General features: G+C 42.0%; 1 protein-coding gene and 1 long non-coding RNA gene across 2 annotated transcripts in view; both read right to left on the minus strand.

Moving 5' to 3' along the window:
• The window catches only part of LOC309556979, a 462428-nt gene that overhangs the window by 244756 nt on the left and 193868 nt on the right, over positions 1-23804 (minus strand). The window lies entirely within an intron of this gene.
• RAD21 (RAD21 cohesin complex component) overlaps positions 11995-23804 on the minus strand; it is a 38650-nt gene continuing 26840 nt past the window's right edge. Inside the window, exons 4-14 of the mRNA XM_082258170.1 lie at positions 23604-23703; positions 23363-23469; positions 20080-20283; positions 18744-18872; positions 18497-18619; positions 18130-18353; positions 17893-18040; positions 16311-16471; positions 16057-16200; positions 13418-13501; positions 11995-12456 (exon numbers count right to left, since the gene is read on the minus strand). Coding sequence (XP_082114296.1) covers positions 12265-12456; positions 13418-13501; positions 16057-16200; positions 16311-16471; positions 17893-18040; positions 18130-18353; positions 18497-18619; positions 18744-18872; positions 20080-20283; positions 23363-23469; positions 23604-23703 — 1616 coding nt within the window. The 3' untranslated portion in view covers positions 11995-12264. The remainder of the gene's footprint in view (positions 12457-13417; positions 13502-16056; positions 16201-16310; positions 16472-17892; positions 18041-18129; positions 18354-18496; positions 18620-18743; positions 18873-20079; positions 20284-23362; positions 23470-23603; positions 23704-23804) is intronic.

Consider the following 23804-nt stretch of genomic DNA (forward strand, 5'->3'; position numbering starts at 1 on the left):
CAATCCTTCTATGAATCATTTGGATGCTGATTGGCAAACTTCAGATTGGCCTGTACATGTGCTTTCTTGAGGGGGCCTTGCTATGGCGGCGTATTGTTTTACCAACAGTTTGTTTGGCAACTGTGGTCCCAACTGACTTGAGATCATTCACAAGCTACTCCCATGTAGTTCTGTGCTGATCTGTCACTTTTCTCAAGATCATCCCTACCCCATGAGGCGAAATTCTGCATTGTGCTTCAGACCAAGGGTGATTGATGGTTATGTATTTTGTATATTTGCAAATAAATAATCGCTCTCAACAGTTGTCACCTCCTCACCAAGCTTCTTGCTGATGGTCCTGTAGCTCATTCCAGCTTTGTGCAGGTCTACAATCTTGTCCCTGATGTCCTTTGACAGCTCTTTGGTCTTGCCCATGATGGTGGGTGTGAATGGAAGAAAGATTCTGTGGACAGGTGTCTTTACACAACGGGTTGTCGTTAGGCGAACCCATCTTAAATCTGAGAGGACTAATTTGTGTAACACATGGGCACATACTGTAGCCAGTCTATGGGAGCCAGAATTATTGTTGATTAGAAGGGGATCAAATCCTTATATATTGAGTTGCAGTTCAGTTAGTAAAATATTTGTATCCTGTTATTTTTAATTTTTGGTTAATATTCTGTCTCTATCATTTAAAATACACCTATGATGAAAATTCTAGAACCTCTCATTTCCTTGTTATGTGGGCAAACTTACAAAATCTGCAGGGGATCAAATTCTTTTCCCCACTGTATATGGTACATTCACATCAGTCCCTGCCCTCAAGGAGCTTACAATCCAAGGTCCCTAACTCACACTCATACATACACATACTAGGGCCAATTTAGATAGGAGCCAATTAACCTTCCAGAATGCCTTTGGAGGTTGAAGAATTCCTGTGTCCCGTATCAAACAAAATAAAATGTACTTGCACATGTTCCTGGATTGCAAAAAAAAATATTTTATTTTTAAATATACAATTTTACTGCCGTTTTAGCCAAATGGTAGTTTTCTAAAAAATGCAGATACACTGAAGATTCTTTATCTTGGCATTTGTTGCCTAGAAGGACCACTGCTGAGAGCTAGTCTTTTCTACAGCAGACTGACACAGCATGCTGAGCTAGAGCAAAAGAATTAGCTTTGCCCGTCGGAAAACTATCTCAGCACGGGACAGTTTTCGAGCGCTGCAGGCACAGTAAAAGGCGCTGTCATGTTTAGACATTTAAACAGAAAAAAAAAAAAAAACTTTCCTTTCTTGAGCTTTACTGTCCAGCATTCACATCAAATATTACACATTACACAAGGTAAAGATCAAGACATTTTATTAGAAAAGTTATACATAACACAGCATATCATCTATTTTCATGAACAATTATTCTCAAGAAGCAATGAAAACTGACTAAAATGTGACAAGTAACAGATTAATTTCTAGATTTAGAACATCCATGTTATCTACAATTTCTCTTTATACAAAAGGAAAAACTGGTTTCTGAGGCACGTCAAATAGAAAACAAAAAGGCGTGCTTAAAGCTTTTTTTCTTTATTTTACATTATAATAAAAGGAATAGTGTGATACATCGTTTTAAAAACATAAATTAAGTTAGGGGACCACACTGGATTTGGAAATGTTATTTTTCTAGGGTCTGAAGAGTCCACTGCTGTCGGACTGTGTACAGGAAAAAAAAAAAAAAAGACTAAGAGCGAACATGTGAGACATTGTATATATCTGAAATTTCCGCCAAAACCACCGGTATCAGAACAAAAAAAAAAAAAGTTTAAAATGTTTTCGTATAAGAGCTTTGTTTTTCGGTATTTGATTCATGCTAAGTTTTAATCACAAGCCTGCAGAATATTTTTACCAAATGACCTTTTTTCATTTCTTTGGGCACAGCTGGTCTTACTGAGACAATATGTTGCTTCAGAGGTTCTTCAAATCCCAGCCAAAAGTTAAGCCACCCCCCACACTGGGACTAGTAGGTAAATAACTTTGTATTAACACTGCCAACATCGATTCCATCATTAAGGAGACTCTCAGAGGTTAGAATTTCCCTATTGACCCCATGAATCCAACCTTCATCCCGGCCCCAGCGCTAAGGGTCAGCCACCCACTGTCTGTTTCAAGTGTCAAATCTTGGGCCATTCTGATGGGCAAGGCTGCGGTACTTCCTGATAGTGTTAGAACCCTAAAAACCTCTTCCTGCCCCCTTCACATTCCTGTCTGCCAGATATGCAGTCTATCATATCAATGGACCTATAGAATAGGAGGGTCTAAAGCATGAGCGACAACAGGGTCTTAGAGACTACAAGTAGTACAACACACCTCTCCTGCGCTTAGAGGTGGGCCCCACAGAGGTAACGCTAGTCTAGGCTCTTACTCTAGTCAAATCTGGATAACTGCCACCATGCTGCCCTCTCAAAACTGGGGATGTCAGGATACACTAGAAGAAATAAACAGAGGGTGCACCGGCCTAGTGCATTATCCTCAATATAAACGGCTTTGATAAAAATTCATACACACAAACATATGCTTGACAAAAGGCACATAAACGCAACTATAGCATCCAGAGTCACGCATAACAGATGTGATGTTAACTGACGCATTTCGAGGCCTCGCCTCTTCCTCAATATTTATAAAACCAAACATAAAAAGGGGGTGTAATCAAGGACTAGCCCCCTCCTTAGTGGGTGTGCATTCCCATGGTATCAACCCACGCAGCGTTGCCATGCAACCTCAAAGCATAGTCAGTAAGGACAGTCATAACACCATAAGGAAACTTATAAAACACAACACATTGGTGCCATGAGTAATCTTACCCTTGAATATCATGGAGGGGGATGTATATGAAGATAAGTGCCCACAGATTATGCATCCCCCTCAAAAGGGGGAGACTGAAATCTGTGAGGTCTGCCGCCCAATGGTGTCTATAGCCAGCCATGATAGAGATACAATTTGGCCAGGGGGTGCTTTGGGCATCTACCTCATCCAGGGGCGATCCGTGGGGGTCTCACAAGGTGGCAGGGCTTCAGAGCAGCTGGAATGCACGCCACTACAACTAGGAAGAGTGGCTGTGTCCTGTGTTCCACTTCACTGTTGTCACTTACGGCCCTTACTGTAGCCCAGCCCTAACTACAAGCGCCTGACACACACTGCAACTGGGGACACAGTAGCAAGGGAAGCCACACTCCCCCCATCGCACCAGAAGAGTGCACGCCCACCAAACGGACCTCTCACTAAAGAAACCCTAAAGGCCACCAAAATGGGAGGCCCATATACACAATGCACAGAATCTACCAGTACAGCCAGCAGAGTATGTACACACAGGACAGTATTAAGGGGGTGTTTAACACAGCCCTATAGTACAAAGTGTGGCAACCCTGTCCTGATATTAGTAGACTCATTTCAGTTGTCTCAAAGCACCATTGCATCTTTGAGTTCATGTGCCTTTGTCAAGCATGTGTGTGTGTGGGAGTATGAATTTTTATCAAAATAAAGCTGTTTAAAATTGAGGATAATGCACTAGGCTGGTGAGCCCTCTGTCTATTTTTTAATCTTTGAGGCTACAGCAGGGGTGTTCCCAATTGTGACAACCACTTTTTTTTTTGTGAAACTCCCTTTAAAGGGCTGTTGGGCTTCCAGTGCAGGGCCATGTTTTGCTGGTAAAGGGACAACCAGGTGTTGCATGCACCAAAAAAACAAAAATGCATTAATAGTGTGCATTAAGCCTAGTTCAGTTTCCTCTGCTTTGGCTCTTAAAGCCTGTCCATCAGCCATAATGATTGACAAGGCCTCATTCACACAGCCTTGTGCATCCCAATGCTTGCAGTCCCACAGAGGTCTGTTGGGACACGTGACTGCACAGACACTGCCACTGTGTCCCAATGGGGTTCATTTGTTAAAACTGAAGAGTGCAAAATATGGTACAGCTCTGCATAAAAACCAAACTGCTTCCATGTTTTATTGTCAAAGCTAATTTGAGCAAGCTGAAATAAAATCTGGGGCAATGGTAGCCAATCGGCTTTTAGTCTTCTCCAGTTTTAGTAAATCAACCCCACTGAGACATTTGTGTGGGCACACGTTGAGGTTGGAGACAGTGGCTGTGTAGCCATGTGTTCCAACAGAAATCTATGGGACTGCCAGCATGGGGATGCCCAAGGCTGTGTGAGGAGGCCTTGTCAATCAGTATGGCCAGTGGTCCGACCTTAGAGCCAAAGCAGAGGAAACTGAACTCTTAAGGCTTCATACACACCATTCTGACACATTTTTCACCTACAGGAGTTTAGCAGCAATAAAAAGCATGACTCTGCATGTGTGTTTCTGTGCGTTCCTGTGTCTGGCGTTCATACATTCTATTGCCCAGAATTTAGGCCATAGGAACGCAAAAATGAGGTAATGCTCTTAACGTTAACGCAAATTTAGGCGCTGGAGTTGGTTTAAAATAGCCAATAAGATCAGAAAACTAATCCACTGCTTGTTAGACAGGACCTTTACAAATCTAAATTAGCAACCAGGTTTGCTTTAAAAAAAAAAAAAAAAAAAAATGTAGCCAATTTAGTTTTAAAATTTGGGGTGTGCTTCAGCTTGTCGTCACCCACCAGCTTGTTATACGTCTCAGACCCTGGTCACTAGAAACCCCTCCAATCTTGTCGTATCATATCAAGACTGGAATCACCTAGCCAATGGTAAATACACACCTAAGGAGTAGCCAGGAGAAAAATTGACGACTGCTGAAAGTGTAGCCCTGTCCTAAAAAACATGAGAAGGCAAGAAGTCCAATTGTTATTTGTACACCATGTATACAGTGTATAATTGCAGGGGATTTCTGGGCTTTTTAGGATCCCTCTAGGTAAAAAGAAGCCAACAGCCTAACCCATATGGCCCAAGACCTACAATTCTAGATGTTTTACAGCCGTGTCATCCACTGTAAAAATCTGGTTTTGCATTAGGACCATTAAAATAGGAATTTTTTATTTTTTTTTTACATGGGAACCACTGTTAGACACCAGTTCATCATTCAAGCAACGGTGGAGCGGGGCACTGTGCATATTACGATAGCTCTGGAAGGCATCCTTATTACTAGACTGAAGTCCCAGTGAAAGATACCTTGATTTTTTTCCTCGTAACCCATACAGAATACGCACAAGTTAATTTGAAATTTGCAAACAATATTTTAATATACCCTGAAGTGTATAGGTAAATCCATTCACTTAAAGTAGAATTCTGGGCTTTACCCAACCCTTCTTAGGAGAGGGGAGGGAGCATTTATAATACCTATTCTGAATAACCTGTGTAAGAAAGATCTGTATACTATTTTCTGGTCTGGCCATGTGATCTACCGTGTCAGTCACCATCAGCTGCAGGGAAGAGGAGAGTGCTCAACAACCAGCCTGGGGGCAGTGATGTCCCCCATTATAGCCCATTCGGAGTTATCGGAGCTCCCTACTCTCCCCTGCAGCAGCTGGATGACACAGGGGAGTCAGATCACATGACTGACCTGGAGCAGGCTGAAAATTATTCAGTATATACATCTTCCTTACACCGGTTAATCAGCATGGGTGTTAGGAGGGGGTAGGGAGTGTTTTTAAGACTAGTTCAGTAAAGCCCAGACTTCTTTAAGGAGTCAATAGAATCCTATTTGTAAAGCCAACTAAACTGAATGGAACAGAGGATACATGGAAATTGCCAATTTACCTGCCTAAACTTTAAAGAAAATAACTTGGTACATTAAAAGTGCCTTTTTAAACCAGAAAGTAACAAAAAACACAAATCAAAAGAAAACAGTTCTTTACAGCAAAGCTTAACTTTTCTGCTTAAAGAGACTCAATAAAATTAAAGTGGGATTAAAAAGGTTCTCTGTAAAGACAGTAAACACCCGCCTCACCTACTGCCAATTGCCTTTGTAAAGTAGAGAATTGCCACTTGAACTCTACCGAGTGAAAGATCTTGGATCCCCTGCGGTTCTATCTGCCAGCACCCACTTTACTACAGGATACAGCAATGACTATCTCAGTTCACATAAACGCAAACAGGATGCGTTTTTAACCATCCAATTTACATAATGTGAAATCGGACCGCCATTCAATGGAGCCAGTTCACAAATGTGCAGGGCAGCGGCGGAGCGGTTTTAAAAAGGGTCCGGTTCAATTTTGGGTGTGGTTCAGGTGTGTTTTCAGGAAAAAATGTGCACCTGAACAGGTGAACAGGACCACAACAGACTCCCACACTGAAACTGGTCGCATGTGTGTGAACTCAGCATTAGGAGTGGGCAAAAAACACTAAATGTAGCAGGGGACCAGAAGATCGACACAAACAGAAGTGCCAACTTCTAAGGCCCCTTCCACACAGGGCGATTCCACCAGGAGCCTGCCCGCTCAGCAGAGAGAAACTATCAACTGATCCTTGCTGAGCAGGCAGATGGCAGCTCCATGTCTGCTTCACTTATGCAGAGCGGACAAAGACAGCCCACTTTCCTCTATGGAGCAGTGGGTGTAAACTGACCACCTGTCCGTTTACACCAGATTGCCATCTGATCCGCCAGATGGATAGGGAATGGATCCCCATCTGTTTTTAGCGGATAGGATGTCAGCAACTGTAACTAGACCTGTCCGTTTACACGCATCACTCCATAGAGGAGGCTGAAGGGTCAGATCAGGTCCACCTCAAAAACTGGCAGGTGGACCCGATCGGTCCGCTAATGTGAAAGGGACCTTGGCGGCGATTTCTCTACATTACAGCAGCAAAGGCAGCCAGAGATGTGAGCCTTTACCATCCTATTTACAGGAAACACTTTGACTTGGGCAACAGTTTGATCTTAAAGCAGGAGTGTGCAGTATTAAACTTTGAAATGCGAAGTGACAAATGGAGAAAAGTTTCCTTGAACTAAAATTATGCTAAGCTAAAAACATATCTAACCTTTTAAAATTAGTCTTCAACTGTGCACCAACCTGTAGATCATTGTTTTGCTTGTTTGCATACGGTTATATGCTCAAAGTTCCTGTTCAGTCACTAAGGATTCTATCTTCTGCCTTGTAGTAAGGCCGAGGACACAACAGACTTGCCTTAAGCAACCGATCTTGCAGCAGATGGCACAAAAAGGAAAATCTCACTGATCTTTCACACAAAAAACTGAAGCCTTGTGTTAACTATGCCTCAGTTTCATGGATGTGAAAACAATGATCACTGCTCTGATAGGTCATCCAAAATAAGTGCTAAAAAGGAGGTTCCTGCCTTATAATCGTCCCAGGTGCTACATCTTTACAGACAGCAGTCAACACAAGTCTAATATTCCTAGTGAATAACTCCTAAAGATTCAATCGCTTAGTTGCACTAACCAGTGTAAAAAAGTAAAACAATTTTAATTAAAATTAATTTTTTTTGGATCTTTAACAGTAATTTTCTGAATAACCCAGAATTAAGATAAAAGCATAATGACACAGCTGCCTCATTGAAGTAAATTTTTTATAGCCAGTCTCCGATTCAAATGCGACAACTATAGCAATTTCTTATAGGACAAACTGTACACACTTAGCCCAAGGCTTAATGGAAACCACTGTCCCTCACAGCAAAGAGCAGATTAAATGCTTTTCAGGATGTTAAAAGAAATATTTAGATTTCACCCATGGCAGCAGGTGGTTATACACTAAACAATTGGACTCCAGCACAAAGCATACCAATGATAAAAGTTCACCATAGAAAAAAAAAAAAAAAAAAAAAGGCCATCTCCCTGCTTTAGCTACTCTACCAAGTTCAGTTTAGGTTTAGAATGGCTTCCTCGCTGGGAACAAACATGCTTTCTTTAAAACTCTTAGTACCAATCGCCTCTCTAGAAAAGACTGACCTGGATGACTGCCCATTCACAAATCGGAGGAAAAATCATACTAAGAGCCGGTTCACACTGGGGCGACCTGTCAGGCGACCTGGTCGCCTGACAGGTCGCCTGCCATAGAGAAGCTGCAGACCCGTTCGAATAGGAGTGACACAAGTCGCTCTGACTTAGAAAAAGGGTCCGGAGCTTCTTTGGGGCGACCTCCAAGCGACCTGCATAGACTTCAATGTTATGAAGTCCGTGCCGGCCGCTCCGAGGTCGCGGTGCGAGCAGCGCCCCGGCAAGTCGGATCGCTCTAATGTGAACCGGCTCTAACTGCAGGCTCATCTATTAGTGGCCATGGTTTTCCACTGACAGGGTTGCTTTAATGCATTCTTCTGCAATATAAAACAATTCTATACTAAGGGGCCCCTCATGCAAGTGTAGTTTCTGGTACACCTTTTAGTTCTCAAAAGGTAACAATTTAAATGATATAAGGATATGTAAATTAATGGGGCTGGATTATTTTTTCTGATTCATTTTCCCATTAAAAATCAATGGAAATGCATCACAATACGCACTAAGCGGATAGTCAACAAGTCATGGTAGACCTCAATGTGTCAATACACACGTAATCAAACCAACCATGACAGGCATGGACATCCAGTACAGTGCACTGCAACGCATGTAGAAAATGTGACCATGCACATTTGATGCACGTCGACTGATTTTAATTGAAAACGCAGTAAGGGGAAAAGAAATGCACAGATGTGAATCGAGCCTAAGTTTATCAACTTCCCTCTTGTCAAATTTTAGCATGTCATTTACAGTAATTGTATTGAAGGTAAGTTTTTCATACCTCAATATATTCTCTGCATTAATGTAAAAACCCTTTGATGGCAGTTTCCTGCCAGCATACCCCCTAAAAACGTATCTGAGTGTAATCTTGATTTAGCGCATTGCACATCTGCAGCAGCTCCTCTCCCCTCTGTCTTGGAAAAGAGCAGTGTGAGCCACTGGCTCCTGCTGCAGTCAGTCAAAACCTGTGAGAAGAGCTGTGGTGGGGCTAGGCTGCTCTGTGGTAGTGCATCGATTCTTCCTGTCAATGTATCTGCCAGCTCGCACGGGATGAACACTGACAGGTCTGCAGGAGTTCTTAGAACATGAACTTATTCTTGGTAATTAACTTTTATTTCAAAGTACCAGGTTTTATATGCTCTCCAACAGAAATTACCCTCCATTGCAGACTGATACATATGTTGCTGGGTGAGAGAACCAGCAAGATCTTTCTACTACGAAGCCATAAGGAATGCCACTCTGCTTGAGCTGCATGACACTGACTATAGGGTGTATTTATTAGGAAGATGAGGGAGAAGTTGCATTCTACAGAATGTCTAAAACCTTTGAACCACTTTCCACCCTAGGACGTTCCCGTACGTCCTTGGGCTTCAGTGGTTATACCAGGATGAACGCTGCACCTACACAGGCATCATCCCGGTACCATTATTTTCAGCCAGCAATTCCTCCTCAGGCAGAAGTGATATGAGTGGCTAATTAGCCAAATGATCGCTTTTGCGGGTGGCGGAAGGGGGTCCCACCCCCTTCCGCCACCACCTCTTCTGAGCTCTCTGGTCCCACTGTGGAGGCCTGGAGCGATGTGGCCAGCGGCGATGGCTGCCTGGGACAGAGGAACACACCTCTTTCCCCTCTCTCTGTAACCCTGGAAATGACAAGAATTCATTACTTCGGTCCCATCCTTTTGTTTACCTGGCCACCAGAGTCCAGAGACGCAACCGATCGGACTGATCTCAGTCTGATTGGCTGCATGGGGGCCAGGAGAGATTTGGGGTCTAATAGACCCCAAATCTCTCCATAAGAAGGACCTGTCATGGCTCATGCTATTACAAGGGATGTTGTTCATCCCCTGTGATGGCAAAGTTTGTACAAATTTTTTTTGTATCAAAACAATTTAAAGCGCCACCGTGCAAATGCATAGGTTACTCCTGCACGCATATGTAAACGGCAATCCCACCACGTGTGAAGTATTGTCAGGAACGTCAGAGCCAGAGCAATAATTCTAGCACCAGACCTCCTGTGCCACTCTAAACTGATAACCTGTAAAGGCATTTAAAGAGTCGCCTATGGAGAATTTTACGCACTGTAGTTTGCCGCCATTCCTTGGGCAGATGCAATTTTAAAACATGACATGTTAGGTATCAATTTACTCGACGTAACATTTCACATATAAAAAAACTTGGCCTAACTTTACTGTTTTTTTTTTTTTTTATTCATGAATGTTTCTTTTTCAAAAAAATTGTGAAAAAACGCTGCGCAAATACAGTGTGACAAAAAATTGCAACACCATTTTATTCTATAAGGTCTCTGCTAAAAAAATATATATGTTTGGGGGTTCCAAGTCATTTTCTAGGAGGGAAGGGTCAGAATAGGCTTGGAAAGGAGGTGGTTAAGAGGCTATATATATATATATAAAAAAAAATATATATATATAATATATAGGCAATGTAGTAAACCCCATATAAGAACTACAAGCAGTGCCAATTCAATTTGCTAAGCTCTGGGTTAACCACCATAGCAAACCTTTTCACACCATTGGGTGAAAAGAAACACTGTGCCCGAGAGCACAAACTAGGTTTAAAACATCCTCAATTCCATTCATATACTGAACTCCACTTCGAACAGAATAATGATTTAAATAATCATGTCAGTATTCCAATGGGCAGAGAAACATACCAAATATTTTCTATTAATGAGACAGCAAAGTTTATTATTTAAATTTCTTTTAATGCCATAAAATACTAAAATGTGTATTTACAGAAATATTTTACATTTACGACTACAAAAAGCAGAATAAAAGCCAATGTAAAAAGAACCCTCAAACTGGACCGCAGATGCTTAAAAGTCTGAGACTTATCTGTACCTGCTGTGCACACATGGTGCAAGAAACCATTCGGTAAGCCTAAACTCCAGACTTCTGGTAGACAGGCTGCAAGCATGCAAATACAAAACGTACTTAAACTATTTTCTTGCATGGAGAGGAAGAGTACCTAGTCATCACCCCTGACATCTGCAGACAAAGCACTCATTCAAGAAACTTGCAACCATCCCCTTACGGTCTAAAACCATTTCCACCTTAAATCGGCATGATTTATCCATTTTACCGCAAGGATATAAACGCAATGATTATGTAGCATAGGGGTACACCTCACACACTTGGAATTTGGTTATCCAAGATAATGAATACCAACACTGGCAAAATGTAAGTGACTTTTCTAACCAAATCCTGATTTGCTTTCCCCCCCTCGACAGTAAACATACACCCTATTCTACATATGAATAGTATAGAAAAGAGGCATTTGTAACTATGCTTACTTACTGTTGTTCTAAGCTGTGTACATGGTAAATTACAATAGAAGGGAACTCTCACCTTACTAACGCATTTTATATCATTGATTTAGTTGCAGACTGGAGCAAAGAAAACAAGTCTGACTTTTCAAATCCGATACTTGTAGACCGACACCAGATGGCTAAATCTTTCATTCTATTACTCGCTCACTTCCTGCTGCACTATTTATAAAGAAAATTACTGAGAAATCCAAGAGTGATATTCTTTGTTGCCAACATAATTCTGGGTACCTGAAGCACAGGAGAACTTGTACCCATAGGTCACGTCTAATATAGGGAGGCAGTCATTGTTTACTTTCTTAAAATGAAAGTTGCTTGGCAAGTTGTTTTTAATTCTCAGTTACTGACCTTAACAAGCATGCAGATAAATATTTGTAAGAAATCCTTATCAGCTTACTTGTTCATGGTCAATCCCAAGAATTGCAGGAAAAGGGTCACCATGACAACCAGATAACTAGTACATTCGGAAGAAAGCTCAGCCTGGCAGGCCACAGGTTTGCCTTAGGACTGGTTGCTTTAACCTTCCAGATCTAGCAGTGAAGGCTGCACGCTGCAAGATTTCAAATGCAACTGTCATGTCAGTGCAGGAACCTAATCCTGGATACAGCCGGTGGCAATATAACATTTAAGAACATGCTTTACGCATTCATCATCAATACAATACTGCACACAACTGCCTGATAGTCTCACTCTGCACTTTTTCTCCATAAAAAAGTTGTAATGATTTGGTTGGGGAGGGGGGGACAAAGTCATCCTCCCACCCACCACAATCCACATTTATAACCCATAAAAATATAGAAGTTACATTTAAAGAAAAATAAAAAAAAGGGACAAACTTTGTACATATATTAAAATAACCATGCCCAATAAAACACCAGTAGGGAGATGACCAGCATGACATGGTTTTGACCAGCTTGGTGTTGCGATAAGCCTCTAGTACACGGCTCTGCCATGCAAGATCCAGCATAGAGGTTCATAACATGTGGTGAGGTCACTTGCTTAGGTTGGATGGAGAAGCAAGTCAGACCACGTGAAACCTTGGGCCTGGTGTGGCAATGATGTCACTGTAAGGTTCCTCCTGTGTCAGCTCAATCGCCTGTTGCTTTTTAAGGACCAGGAAACTGTAGAATTTTGCTGCAGCTTGCTTGCGGTTTGTATTTCGGCACAGGTCAAGCAAACTAATGGATTCAGCGCCCGTTCTGGCCAAGACTCGCTGTAAAATAAAGTGAGGAAAATTAATCACATGGTACCACTAAATGGACTGAACGCTAAATGAGTCTAAAATCACAAAAAAGTTCCCCTCACTATCCAAAATGACATCTACTAACCCTTCTGCACTCTAGCTAAAATGGGGGGGCGGGGGGAGCTCTTCGGTATGGGAGGATTAGACCCTCAAGTGGTGTCTCCCTCCTGCGGAGGAAAGTCACTCCATGAGGGAGATTCAAAACTGGTGCACACAGAATCTGCAGCTGTAGGCTTCATTACCAAAACTTAAGTGTTAAAGTCTCGTCTATTTTCTTCAAAAATTAAAAAACCTATTAAAGTCGCCTATAGATATTACGTCACTGTTGCACTGTCTTGCGCAATTCTAAAATGTGACGTGTTTGGGATCTATTTACTCGGCATAACATCTTAAGTTTTACAAAAAGGTCATGTATTGCGTTTTGTGCATTAAAATTCAAAAAAGCGTATTTCTTTGCCTAAAAATTGAGATTGAACCTCTGCACAAATATTTGTGTGACAAAAAAAAAAAAAAAAATGCAAGACCCATAAATGTATTCTCTGGGCCTCTGCAAAAAAATAAAAAAGAATTGTTACACGTGAACAAAAAGTGCCAGAAAAAGCCCGTTCCTTTGGAGCAGACTGCCCCATTTATATAATAAACTCAGTAGGGTAAGGGACAATACACGCAGACACTGTCGTGTGCTTTTGATATTTCACTATTTCCATGCAACAGGTTTACATCAAGTCATGTTTTGCAAAGTACCTTTTAATGCAACCTTACAGATGGCAACTTCACTAGAGCAGGAAAAAAATGCACACAGCTTAATGAAAATTCTTTACTTTGTAATGAGCCGTGTTCCCTAAAGATCAATCAATGAACTGCTGACGTCAGAAAGGGATGCCATTATGATCCAACGTTTGGGGAAAGGGGGTAAGAAGCGGTGCAGTACCTGAAGACCGTGCAGCATCTGTTGAGTCCTCTTGTTCCACCTTCTCTCTTCCTGGTCCTGTTCAGTCCCTGTGGTATCTTCCTCCTGCAGCAACAATAACAGCACTTAGAGAAACAGCTGCAAGCAGTGATTAATATTCATAGGATAACAAGTGAAGGGGAAAATGAATTCATATTTTTCAATATCCCATTCTAAACTACCTGCTCGTCTGATACACAGCAAATGAGTCTCCTGTCTCTGCGCTAAGAAAATATTTAGCAAAGCAGATTTTTTATTGAGATGTTAAAATCACAGATGTTTTTGTTGGCTGGTGAGGGAGATTACGATGTACCATTGTGCTCTTTCAGGAAGGCAAACAGAAGCAAGCGACCTCAGTGCCAGATTCCAAGCCATGTTGTATATATTTAAACAGTCATTTACAGATGGAGCTAAAACTTTGTACAATACGGAGGATCGAGGGCAAATAATCAACAAGGCAAACAAGTGTACAAAATCAAAAAGCAATTAAAGAACAAAGTGAATGAGTGACAATTAACAGATGTGTAGCCATGCCACTTGGGTACAAGTTAAAAAAAAAAAAAAAAAAAATGGAACACCCTACCCAAAACAACTGTGTGGAAGAATTAACATTTTAAAAGGAGAAGTTCACCATTCTTAACATGTTACACCCATATTCAGGGAGTAACATGTTATGGACAAAACACCCCCCCATATCTCCCCAATCTGACAGTGGGGAGAAGGGGTTAAACGTGAGAGGATGCAGGAGCTGGAACATGTAACATGTTTCAGAAGGCGAACCTTAGCCTTTAATCTATAACCAAAACCACAAAAAATATATGGCAGCTTACAAATCCTTAATGTGGTGACTGCATTAGCCTTTTCAAGTTTTTTACCCCCCCCCCCCCCCTTTATTTCACCTGGTAAGCCAGACCGTAACACCTTTTTTGTCTTATGGTGCCTCCATTCTGGATAAATTAGAGCAGAAATCCTTGGACAGCAGCATTGTCAGACTCAGGGGAGGGTAGGGTTAAAATGGCAGATTTAGATGGACCTGACTAATGCCCCGTACACACGTTCCGATAATCGTACGACAAAACTCCCTTTCGACCTGATCTCACGATAATCTGATCGTTAGTACAGCCGATCACGACAGTTGGTCCAACAAAATCCGAAGGGACAAACAGGAAAACTTCTGTCGTACAACATCTCATAGAACGATAATAGTTTCGTCAGTATAGTATGCGGACACTAAAAGTCGATCGACAAATACCACGCATGATCGGAAATAGTCAAATGACGTTGCATGACGCAGGGGTCAGACATATGACATCACTTCCGATACGTAGCTACGAAAAATACACTTGGTCAGTGAATCGTACAAAGAAAATCTGATGGTTTGTACACAGAGTTGGTTTCGATTTTAGGAACATGCAACAATTTACGAAACATTAGTCGTACGATTATCGGAACGTGTGTACGGGGCATAAGGCTGGCCATACATGTTCAACTTTTGTTGTACATTTTCTTTTAGATTTACCACAAACTACATAATATGAGGTCAAAGCTAAACACTTTGACTTGTATCTAATTAGGCAGGCCTTTGTACTACATAGTTGAAGGTAAATTTCAAGAAAAAATTTAATTGTATCGTGTATGGCCAGCCTAACAGATTAAATCTGAACGCCTGTGGACACTTTATAAACAGTTCTAGCAAACCTTTTTTTTTTACTTTTGGGGTAAAGGTATTGCATGCATTAATAAAAGCAGACCAATGTGCACACCCCTGTCAGCGGTAAAAGGTTTGTCTCAACCCTATAACTGCTACATTTGCAGGACTGCTTGTTCTTTTGTAAAATTAAAGGACTTACTGGCTGGATCATCAGATTAAAAATGCTTAGAAAAGAAAACAAATCTAGCCATCTCATCAATTAGTACGCTCCAATATAAAGGTTTGCTTTTGGGTTTAGAATTACTTTAATTTTACCTGTTGTAAAGTGACAGGCGGAGCACAATGAGCTCCACTTAAAATCGATAAAGGTCACCTGTACACAGTAATGATTTGTGTCAACTATCTAACTGCCGCTTCGTCTGGAAAGCTTGGTTTGTTAAAGGGAGTTGAAATTTAAGACTTATTGGCAGCAAAACAAATGCAGCAAAAAACTTGTAAGCTGCCGTTAATAAATTTGTTTTTGGGTTTAATACCACTGTGAAAGAAAAAAAAGAAAAAATATCGACCACTATCATTTAGGTGGATACAGCATTGCTCCAATGCTGTATCTGTCCCACACCGCCTCTAAGACTGTTGGAACACTTAATTATCTTCTGTGAGCAGGTGACTGCCAGTTATTATCTCTCTGCTTTGCCCCTGCAGTGCTGGGCTATGCAGGGCGCAGAAGCAGCTGGCTCAGGCATCTGGGTAGATCCCCCCACATTACACTCAGGATCCCTTCTGAGCCCGGAGGGATGTCAGTGGACAGTGGACTTAAGCCCACGGTCAGCTGAATAAAGGTCACAGGAGCGCAGAATTAAAGTGCACCCCTGTGACCCACAAGAGAAGTGTGGCCCGAAAGAGCTTTTGCTCTACTTCACATTTAGGGTTTAAAAAAAATATTGTAAAAAAGGAAAGTTCATAAAATTACCTCCTCCTCCTCTTCCTCATCTTTCTCCTTTTCTTTATCCTTTTCTGGTAGAAGATTAAGCTCTGGAATTAGCTCACTGAGGGTCTGAGGTTCCTCTGGTGGAAGTTCTACAGGTGGCATCTCTATCTGAGGCTCTGGTTCTTGCTGCACAAAAAAAAAAATAAAGGAACATGCAAGCATTAAGGCAGGAAGAAAATACAAATAGGGACTGAAAGGAGCTTTGTATGCCAAATGAAAGGTAAGCAAGGACTTACAGGAATCAATGGCTCTGGTTCCATCTGTTGAGAGTCACGCTTCACACCCTGCTGCTGCTGCTGAGGTGGTGGTGGTGGCATTACAGTTTCATCCAGCTGGGTTCTGCTTCCCTCCATCATGGACTCCTGCAATCTACTGGCTTCTTCCAATATGGGTTGGTCTGAATATAAAGACATCGACTCAATGACATGGCAATTTATCAAGCAAAGTTACACCAAATATGACTCAAAGGGTTTATTTTCATCTGTACTCAGCACTGCACGTATTGTGCTGAAAAAAGAAGAAGAGCATCTCTGGGGGGGGGGAGGCAGCATGAAGAATTTAAGCAATTGCAACAGTTCTCAAAATCTGCTGGCTTATAAAGGCTTAAGTCAAACAAGGCGTATGACACCTTAGTGACTTATTTACTAAATAGAAATGAAAGGGACAGCACAGACTCCACCCATCCACTAGATGGCCCCCTGATCTTTTACAGTGGGCCTCCACTTTTGCATTGCCGGACACCTGGGTTAATTTCAAGCCTTCAGACAGGAATTACACATCTCACTCCTCTATGCTCTGTACCCTCTCCCACATAGATCTTGAGTTTACAACTCAGGCTCCGCTGCAGAGGATGTTAGAGGTTAAAATTCTCCCCGGAGTATTGCAGATCATCCCCCATTGCTCTACCTCTGACACACAATGTTCTATTTCTGTTAGCCTTTTAGCATGGTCACCCATCTCTTTTCTAAGTTGTACAATTCCTGCAGCTACTGCTCTGTACACAGCTGCTGTTATTGTGGGGGACAGGAGGGCTGCGACAGCCTGAGCTATCCCGGCGTACCACTCCTCTAGCTGTGGTAACATTTGTGCAGAATAGGTCTGCAGGGAGGACCGGCCTGCCAGCGGGAGCCATGGCGTCCGCCATATTGGCAGCAGGGATGCCTGCGTGCAATTAGAGAGGGGGCCTGCGGTGGCACTGAGGAGGCCATGGACCATGAATTTGTCTGTAGGTCTCTGCCGCCGTGGAGGTAGAGCTGGACGCCACTCCCCGCCCACGAGGGAGGAAGGCAGGATTTATAAACTGGTTGCACCGGAGCCGCCGTTCCTCACTCCCTCACATGTGGCTCTGGAACGGGAAATCCATTTATGGTCAACTTTTCATCATTCTCCTGTCACTCCTTTCTCTGCCAGAACCACTACAAAACACCTGGTTGTTCCCGGTTAAGTAGGATCATGCGATTTTCCCCCATGCTGCTGTGTTTATGGGAGGAAAACTAATGTTTGGAGAGGGCGATCTCATCAGCCCTGTGTAAGCTAAACCCCCTTCCCCCCCAAACACAGAGCTTTAGGGTTAAAACTGAATGAGCAGCAGGTAGAGAGAAAAAAGACTGGGAGTGGGCTTTAAAAGGGATTGTCACTTTGCCCTGAATTGCCAAAGTGGCAGTCTTTTTACATCATATACATTACAAATCAGTCATGATGAACATGCAACACTGCATTTAATCAAACACTAAAGGTGCTCTTTAAGCATTACATAAAACCTCTAACTACATTTGGTACGAGTGGTGTTCTGAATCACAGAATAGGGCAAACACTTACCAATAACATCCTGTTGTCTCATTTCCTCTCTTGGAACCTCTGGATTCTCAAATTCCTTCAGGAACTCATCCAAATTATCAGCTTCTCCACCTTTTTTCCTTTTTCTGAGCTCATCCGGTACCAGAGGTGTGAGGCAACGTGTAAACAGCTGTAAATACAGAGAATGGAAGGAGCATATTTAACATAAGCGTGCTTACTAATGCCCACTTCAGGCTCCCATTTTCGGTTTTCTCTTACCTTCAGGAGCCTAGGGTTCCACAAGGGCTGAGCAGGAAGGGAGAATAGTTTTTCCACACCTCCTGTCTCTTTCCACATCATCAGTTTCTTTGTTGGAGGTGCCAGGTCCAGGGTTGTGACAATGTCAGAGTAGTCGCTCAGCTGGGCACGAATGGTTTTGCTGTCCAACTCCTTCACACTGTCCACAATCAGCTTTCTCTTCCTTTTGGCCTTAGTTTCCTTGACTAAAAAAAATGCAAAGAGACAGTTAACACAGGAATACATACGAAACAACTTTTACGTTTCAAACACACTGGAAAGAACATGTGCCAAGCACTTTCCAAATACAAAAAAAAAAAAAAAAAAAAAAAAAAAAAACACGACTTGCCTGTAATATCAATTGGCTCCAGAGCAAAAGCTTCCTCTTCATTTGGGACCAAGGTAGTCTGATCAGTCATAGTTGGCAGAGGCTCCACTGGATCCACAGAATCAGGGCTATCTGCCCCACCAACTGGAGAGAAATATTGTATATTAATGAAACAGATAAAGCAGGTAAAAAAGGGACAAGCAAAAGCAAAGAATGAAGAAAATTCAGCACATGTTATGCCATTGTAGATAGACTTATGCTGACTTACGTGATACATTATCATCGTCATCCAGATCGTCGTCATGTGCAGGCTGTTCGGGCATTGCGACACCTTCTTCCGGAAGTGTGGGTGGGTCATCAAAGATACCCCCTCCACCATCACTTATAAGCTTATCATCTGGTAGATTAAAATTACAATAAGTACAGATTCTCTGAACAGATGCATGCACTACAATCATTAAGTATCCGTGCCTAAACATCCAGCAGACTCCCACATGCCACTCCCTCCAATGAATAAAGGAGATCGAGCAGCAGCTTCCTGCTTTTTTTTTTTTTTTTAATTCAAAATTCCATCTTATATAGAACCGAGAACAGTTTCTGGCAACACTGCCCTTTCCTCAAGTTCACAAGTAATCTTAAAACTAAGCAGAAAGATCGGTGCTTCATCCCCTTTATTCCTTGGGATGGTTTACACACACACACATATATATATACATATATATACATACATATATATATATACACACACACACACACACACACACACACCACACATATATAGTGTGTGTGCATTTAGTTATCACACACACACACACACACACACACACACTTCAGGAAAAAGAAAGGCATTTTCAAAAAAGAGAAATGATGGCTTGTGTAGAGGGGCTTTGTTTATGACGCTGTGCTTTGCATTTGAACTATATGCTTTTCAAATGCAGAAGATGCTGTGCTTGATCTGCTTAACTTGAAACATTACTAAGCACTAAACCGGACCCATTCTATACAAAGAATCAGAAAGCAGGTCAAACAGAACAGTCATCTACAACACCATTCACCAAAACACACTAAATTTAAATCTACAGTCTTGAGCATCAAGTACACTTTAAAAGCAAAGAACAGCTTGTCTGTATCAATCCATAAGCAGATCTTTAAAAAAAAAAAAAAAAAAAAAACCCAGTTAAAACAAAATGGTTCTAACGTCTGTCAGGCTTTGATGTCCATCTTTCTGGCAGGCAGGTACCCAGTTTGTCTTGTTGACCAATGTCATAAAAATAAGGACTAACAGAGTTGTCACCAGAAAAGGAAGCAGGGAAATCTTCCAATGAAGACACTTGTTCCTGTGGCTTATGCTTGGGGGGGGGGGGGGGGGGGGGTTTAACCTCAATTTCAAGAGAAGGGAAAAAAAAAAAAAAAAAAAAAAAAAAAAAAAAAAGGGGAAAGGAGATCTCACAAAAGGCCGATTTTTTCATTTTACCATAAGCGAAAACATGTACAAACGTTAACCTTGCCATACACTATCCAAAATGGAAAAAATAAATAAATCTGTCTTTAGATACACTTTAAATAGCTATTGGCAAAAAAATTTATCAGACGACAACTCATACCCAATATTCCTCCATCATTTCCATCCCCGAAGTTGTCATCTTTGTACTGGTCATCATATTCCAAGTGGTTGCTCTTCTCATTCAGCTGGACGGGGGTCTGTTCTGGCTCCAGTAACAGATTGGAGTCACTGGTACTGACCAACATGTCATCTTCAAATGCACTGCCTTCACGCATCATCTCTCTGTCATCCATACCAAAGTCACCTGAGCAATGTAATAAAGAGTCAATGCAATACTAGTACCCATATTGGCAAAGGGACAGCTGGTGTCAAAGAAATACATTCAAGTGAGGGAGATTCCTGATGGACATTATGCTCATCAGTAAGCAATGCTTTAGGAATGTAATCAAGGGGGATAATGTACCATTACTGTGTCTAAAACTAAACCTCATTTCTTCATCAACTCATACCCTATAGTCACCACATTTTGTATTATTCGCCCCTCCCATTTAGATTGTAAAGCTGGGTACACATGGTTCCCTTTGTTCATTAAGTAGAATGAAGGAAAAAAATAAACAGATTCCTGCATTCACACAAAGCAAAGTGGGTACAGGAATCCCCCCCACCATTTAGTGCTGAAGTTTGTGATTGGACTTGCTGGAAAACCACCTTCATTCGACAAAACCTAAACTAGCAATTTACTTCTGTCGAACAGGGAGAATTACCTAAATTGAAACGGTCTCTCCTGAACTTAGATTGATGTGTACCCAGTTTTAGTCCTCACAGACCCTCCTAGCCTTTTGCTCTTGGTTTTATAACTGTACCGACTTCCTTTATCTTGTAAACTGCAAACTGTATGCACCATATAAATCCCTTATGGAGAATCATCATAGTTAGGTTGAAAAAAAAAAAAATCCCATACCCACAGTTGATCCAGAGGGCAAAAAATTCCAGCAAAGCATGATCCAATTTGCTCCAGCAAGGGAAATAAATTCCTTCCTGATCACCAAGAGGCAATTGGCTATTCCCTGGATTAACTTTACCTATAAATATTATCTAGTTATATTATGTACAGTTAAGAATCCAGGCTTTTTTTTTTTAAAGCAATCTTCTGAGCTAGCCAGAACCAGCTCGAAGGAGTCTTTTTCCACAGCTCTTCCAGTGAAGAAACCTTTCCGTATTTTGAGATTAAACCTCTTTACCTCTAGACGTAATTATACATGTTGATCATATCCCCCTTGATATCCTATTCTCACGATAATAAATTCAGTTCCTCTAATCTTTCCTCATAGCTGAGCTCCTCCATGCCTCTTTATCAGTTTGGTTGCTCTTCTCTGCACTTTCTCCAGTTCCCCGATATCCTTGTGAACTAGTGCCCAAAACTGAACTGCATATTCCAGATGAGGTCTTACTAATGATTTGTACAGGAACAGCGTTTACCATTTTTCAGGGTAGGAGAGTTAGAGTTAAATGGAGGGCATGCTCCTTACTTAACCAGTTGCCGACCACCTGCCGCAGTTTTACTGCGGCAAGGTGGCTCGGCTGCGCGAACCGATGTAACTGTACGTCGGTCACGTGCGGAGCAAGAGGGTGCGCGCTGTCCCCGCGACGTGCCGATTTGGAACCGATTAGTTATCAGGTCCAGGCCAATGATTTTTGGCCTGGACCTGATGATCGGTTCTGACCAACTGCAGAACGTCCTGTGCAACACAGGCACAGGAAATTATACAATCTTCTCTCATGGAGCCCTTTTCAGTTCCAGCGTGAGAGAAGAGTATCAACTGAGTACATAAGCACTACACTAACACCAATACACATAGGCACATATTTAACCCCCTGATCACCCCCCAGTTAACCCTTTCACTCCCAGTCACTATATACAGTATACAGATAATCTACTGATCACTGTATTAGTGTCACTTGTGACTTCAGTTAGTGAGTCTGAGAGACAGTGGTAGTCAGAGGTAGTCCCAGATAGGTTTAGGGTACCTGCCATACATCCCCTAAGATTTAACCCCCTAATCACCCCCAGTTAACCCCCATCAATGCCTTGTCACAGTGTCACTATTCTAGTGTACAGAGTATTTTTCTGGACACTTAGGGTCACAGGTGACATCAGTTAGCGTTAAGATCAATACAGGATAGCGTCAGATTGCCCGCCGCATGTTTAATACATTTTAACCCTTTGATTGCCAGTGACACCTCAATTACTAGTATAGTGTCTGAACGGATCAATTATCTTTGATCTCATCAGAACTATACTAGCTTCCCCAATAGTTTAGTGTTCCCAAAACGCAGCGTTCGCAGGATCACCCCCAACACCTGTGTTAAGCCAATCCGCCCATAGCCCAAGAAATGAAGTATCAGCAGATTAGTGAACTGTGTATCAGAAGTTACAGTAAACGGCAGCGTTAGAGTCAGGCCTGATCTCTGCTAGCATTAGCAGTTACATTTTTTTGTTAGCGGTTCAAAGTCCTTGACAACAAGGTGCTTTTTTTTTACCTGTGAGACACTAGGTACCTATAATTTTATTGGTCAAAATGGCCAAACAGAGGTACACTAGTGAAGAGACCTACATGATGCTGAGCATGACAGATGAGCGTTGGGGAAGCCTGACTGTCAGATTCAGGCGCAGCATTCGAACCTGTAGAAAACAGCAGCAACCTGGCAGATAGCTCCAACGATGGGAGTAGTGGTCCCTAAGGTCAGGTGTGCCTGATCCCGTTGTTCTGTTGCTGAGGTCCAACAATCGCAGAGTTCTTGTATGGAGCAGAGTGTCTGTACTAGTGCTGCTCAACCTTCTGGTGAACTGGCAAGCATCAGCAGCCAAGTAAATCCTGGTAATAGTCAAACCAGCACTCCAGTAACACTTGGTGAGGTAGCAAGTCCCATAAGTGCATTTCAAGCTGGTGCGGTGGCTAGTAAAAGTAGTGTCCCGCGGCCACCAAGAATTCAAAGACAGGCCCGTCTTTTTCCTGATGCGCTTGCAAATCCTGATTGGGAGCCCACCACTTCTGCAGCGCCCGTACGTGGAGTCAGCAAGAGAAACCACACCAGTCTTTTCATCACACTGAAGATCAGTGGCAGGAGAGGGGAGCATTTACCATATGATCAGAGAAACATTTAGTCACAGTGCTTTAAAGAGACTCAAATCTCTTAAGGCGCAATTGCCACCCCTTCCGGCCATCGATGCGATGCAGTGCTGGGGTCTAAGTGGCTGATAAATCCCACACAATGTATGGGATAAATTCCTCCAAGAATATAATGGATTTCAATACAAAACTATGGTTAATATCTGGTATTCTCTCTTGCTCAAATTATATTTATAAATAAAATGTACTTACCAAAATCATTGTCTTGCAAGATATTGAGGTTTCCAACTTCTTCTCTCATAGTGATCTCTTCCACTCTACTCTGGTTGAGGCTGAACTGCTGGGCCACATCAATATCACTAAGGAGAAGACAATTATGTCATAATTAGGCACGCCAGCAGTTTTTCTTCTACAACTTAAGTTATATAAAATGTGCACATAAACAAAATACTGGCCAATCACAGATTAAAAACCATTAAAATATGTTGCTTACTCTAGGTCTGGCAACGGTTGGTCAAAATCATGAAATTCCTCTGGCAGAGTGATTGCATTATATGCGGCTTCTCTGTTTTCCTCTGGCAAATCCACCACACCTAAAAGAAAGCAGCAGTCCATGAGACACACATTACAAACTGAAATTACATGCGATCTCTGTGCATTGCAAATTTCAGCCATACAGCTTGTATGGCTGAAT

The sequence above is a fragment of the Pelophylax lessonae genome, assembly GCF_965119305.1.
Source record: "Pelophylax lessonae genome assembly, chromosome: 5".
NCBI lineage: Eukaryota > Metazoa > Chordata > Amphibia > Anura > Ranidae > Pelophylax > Pelophylax lessonae.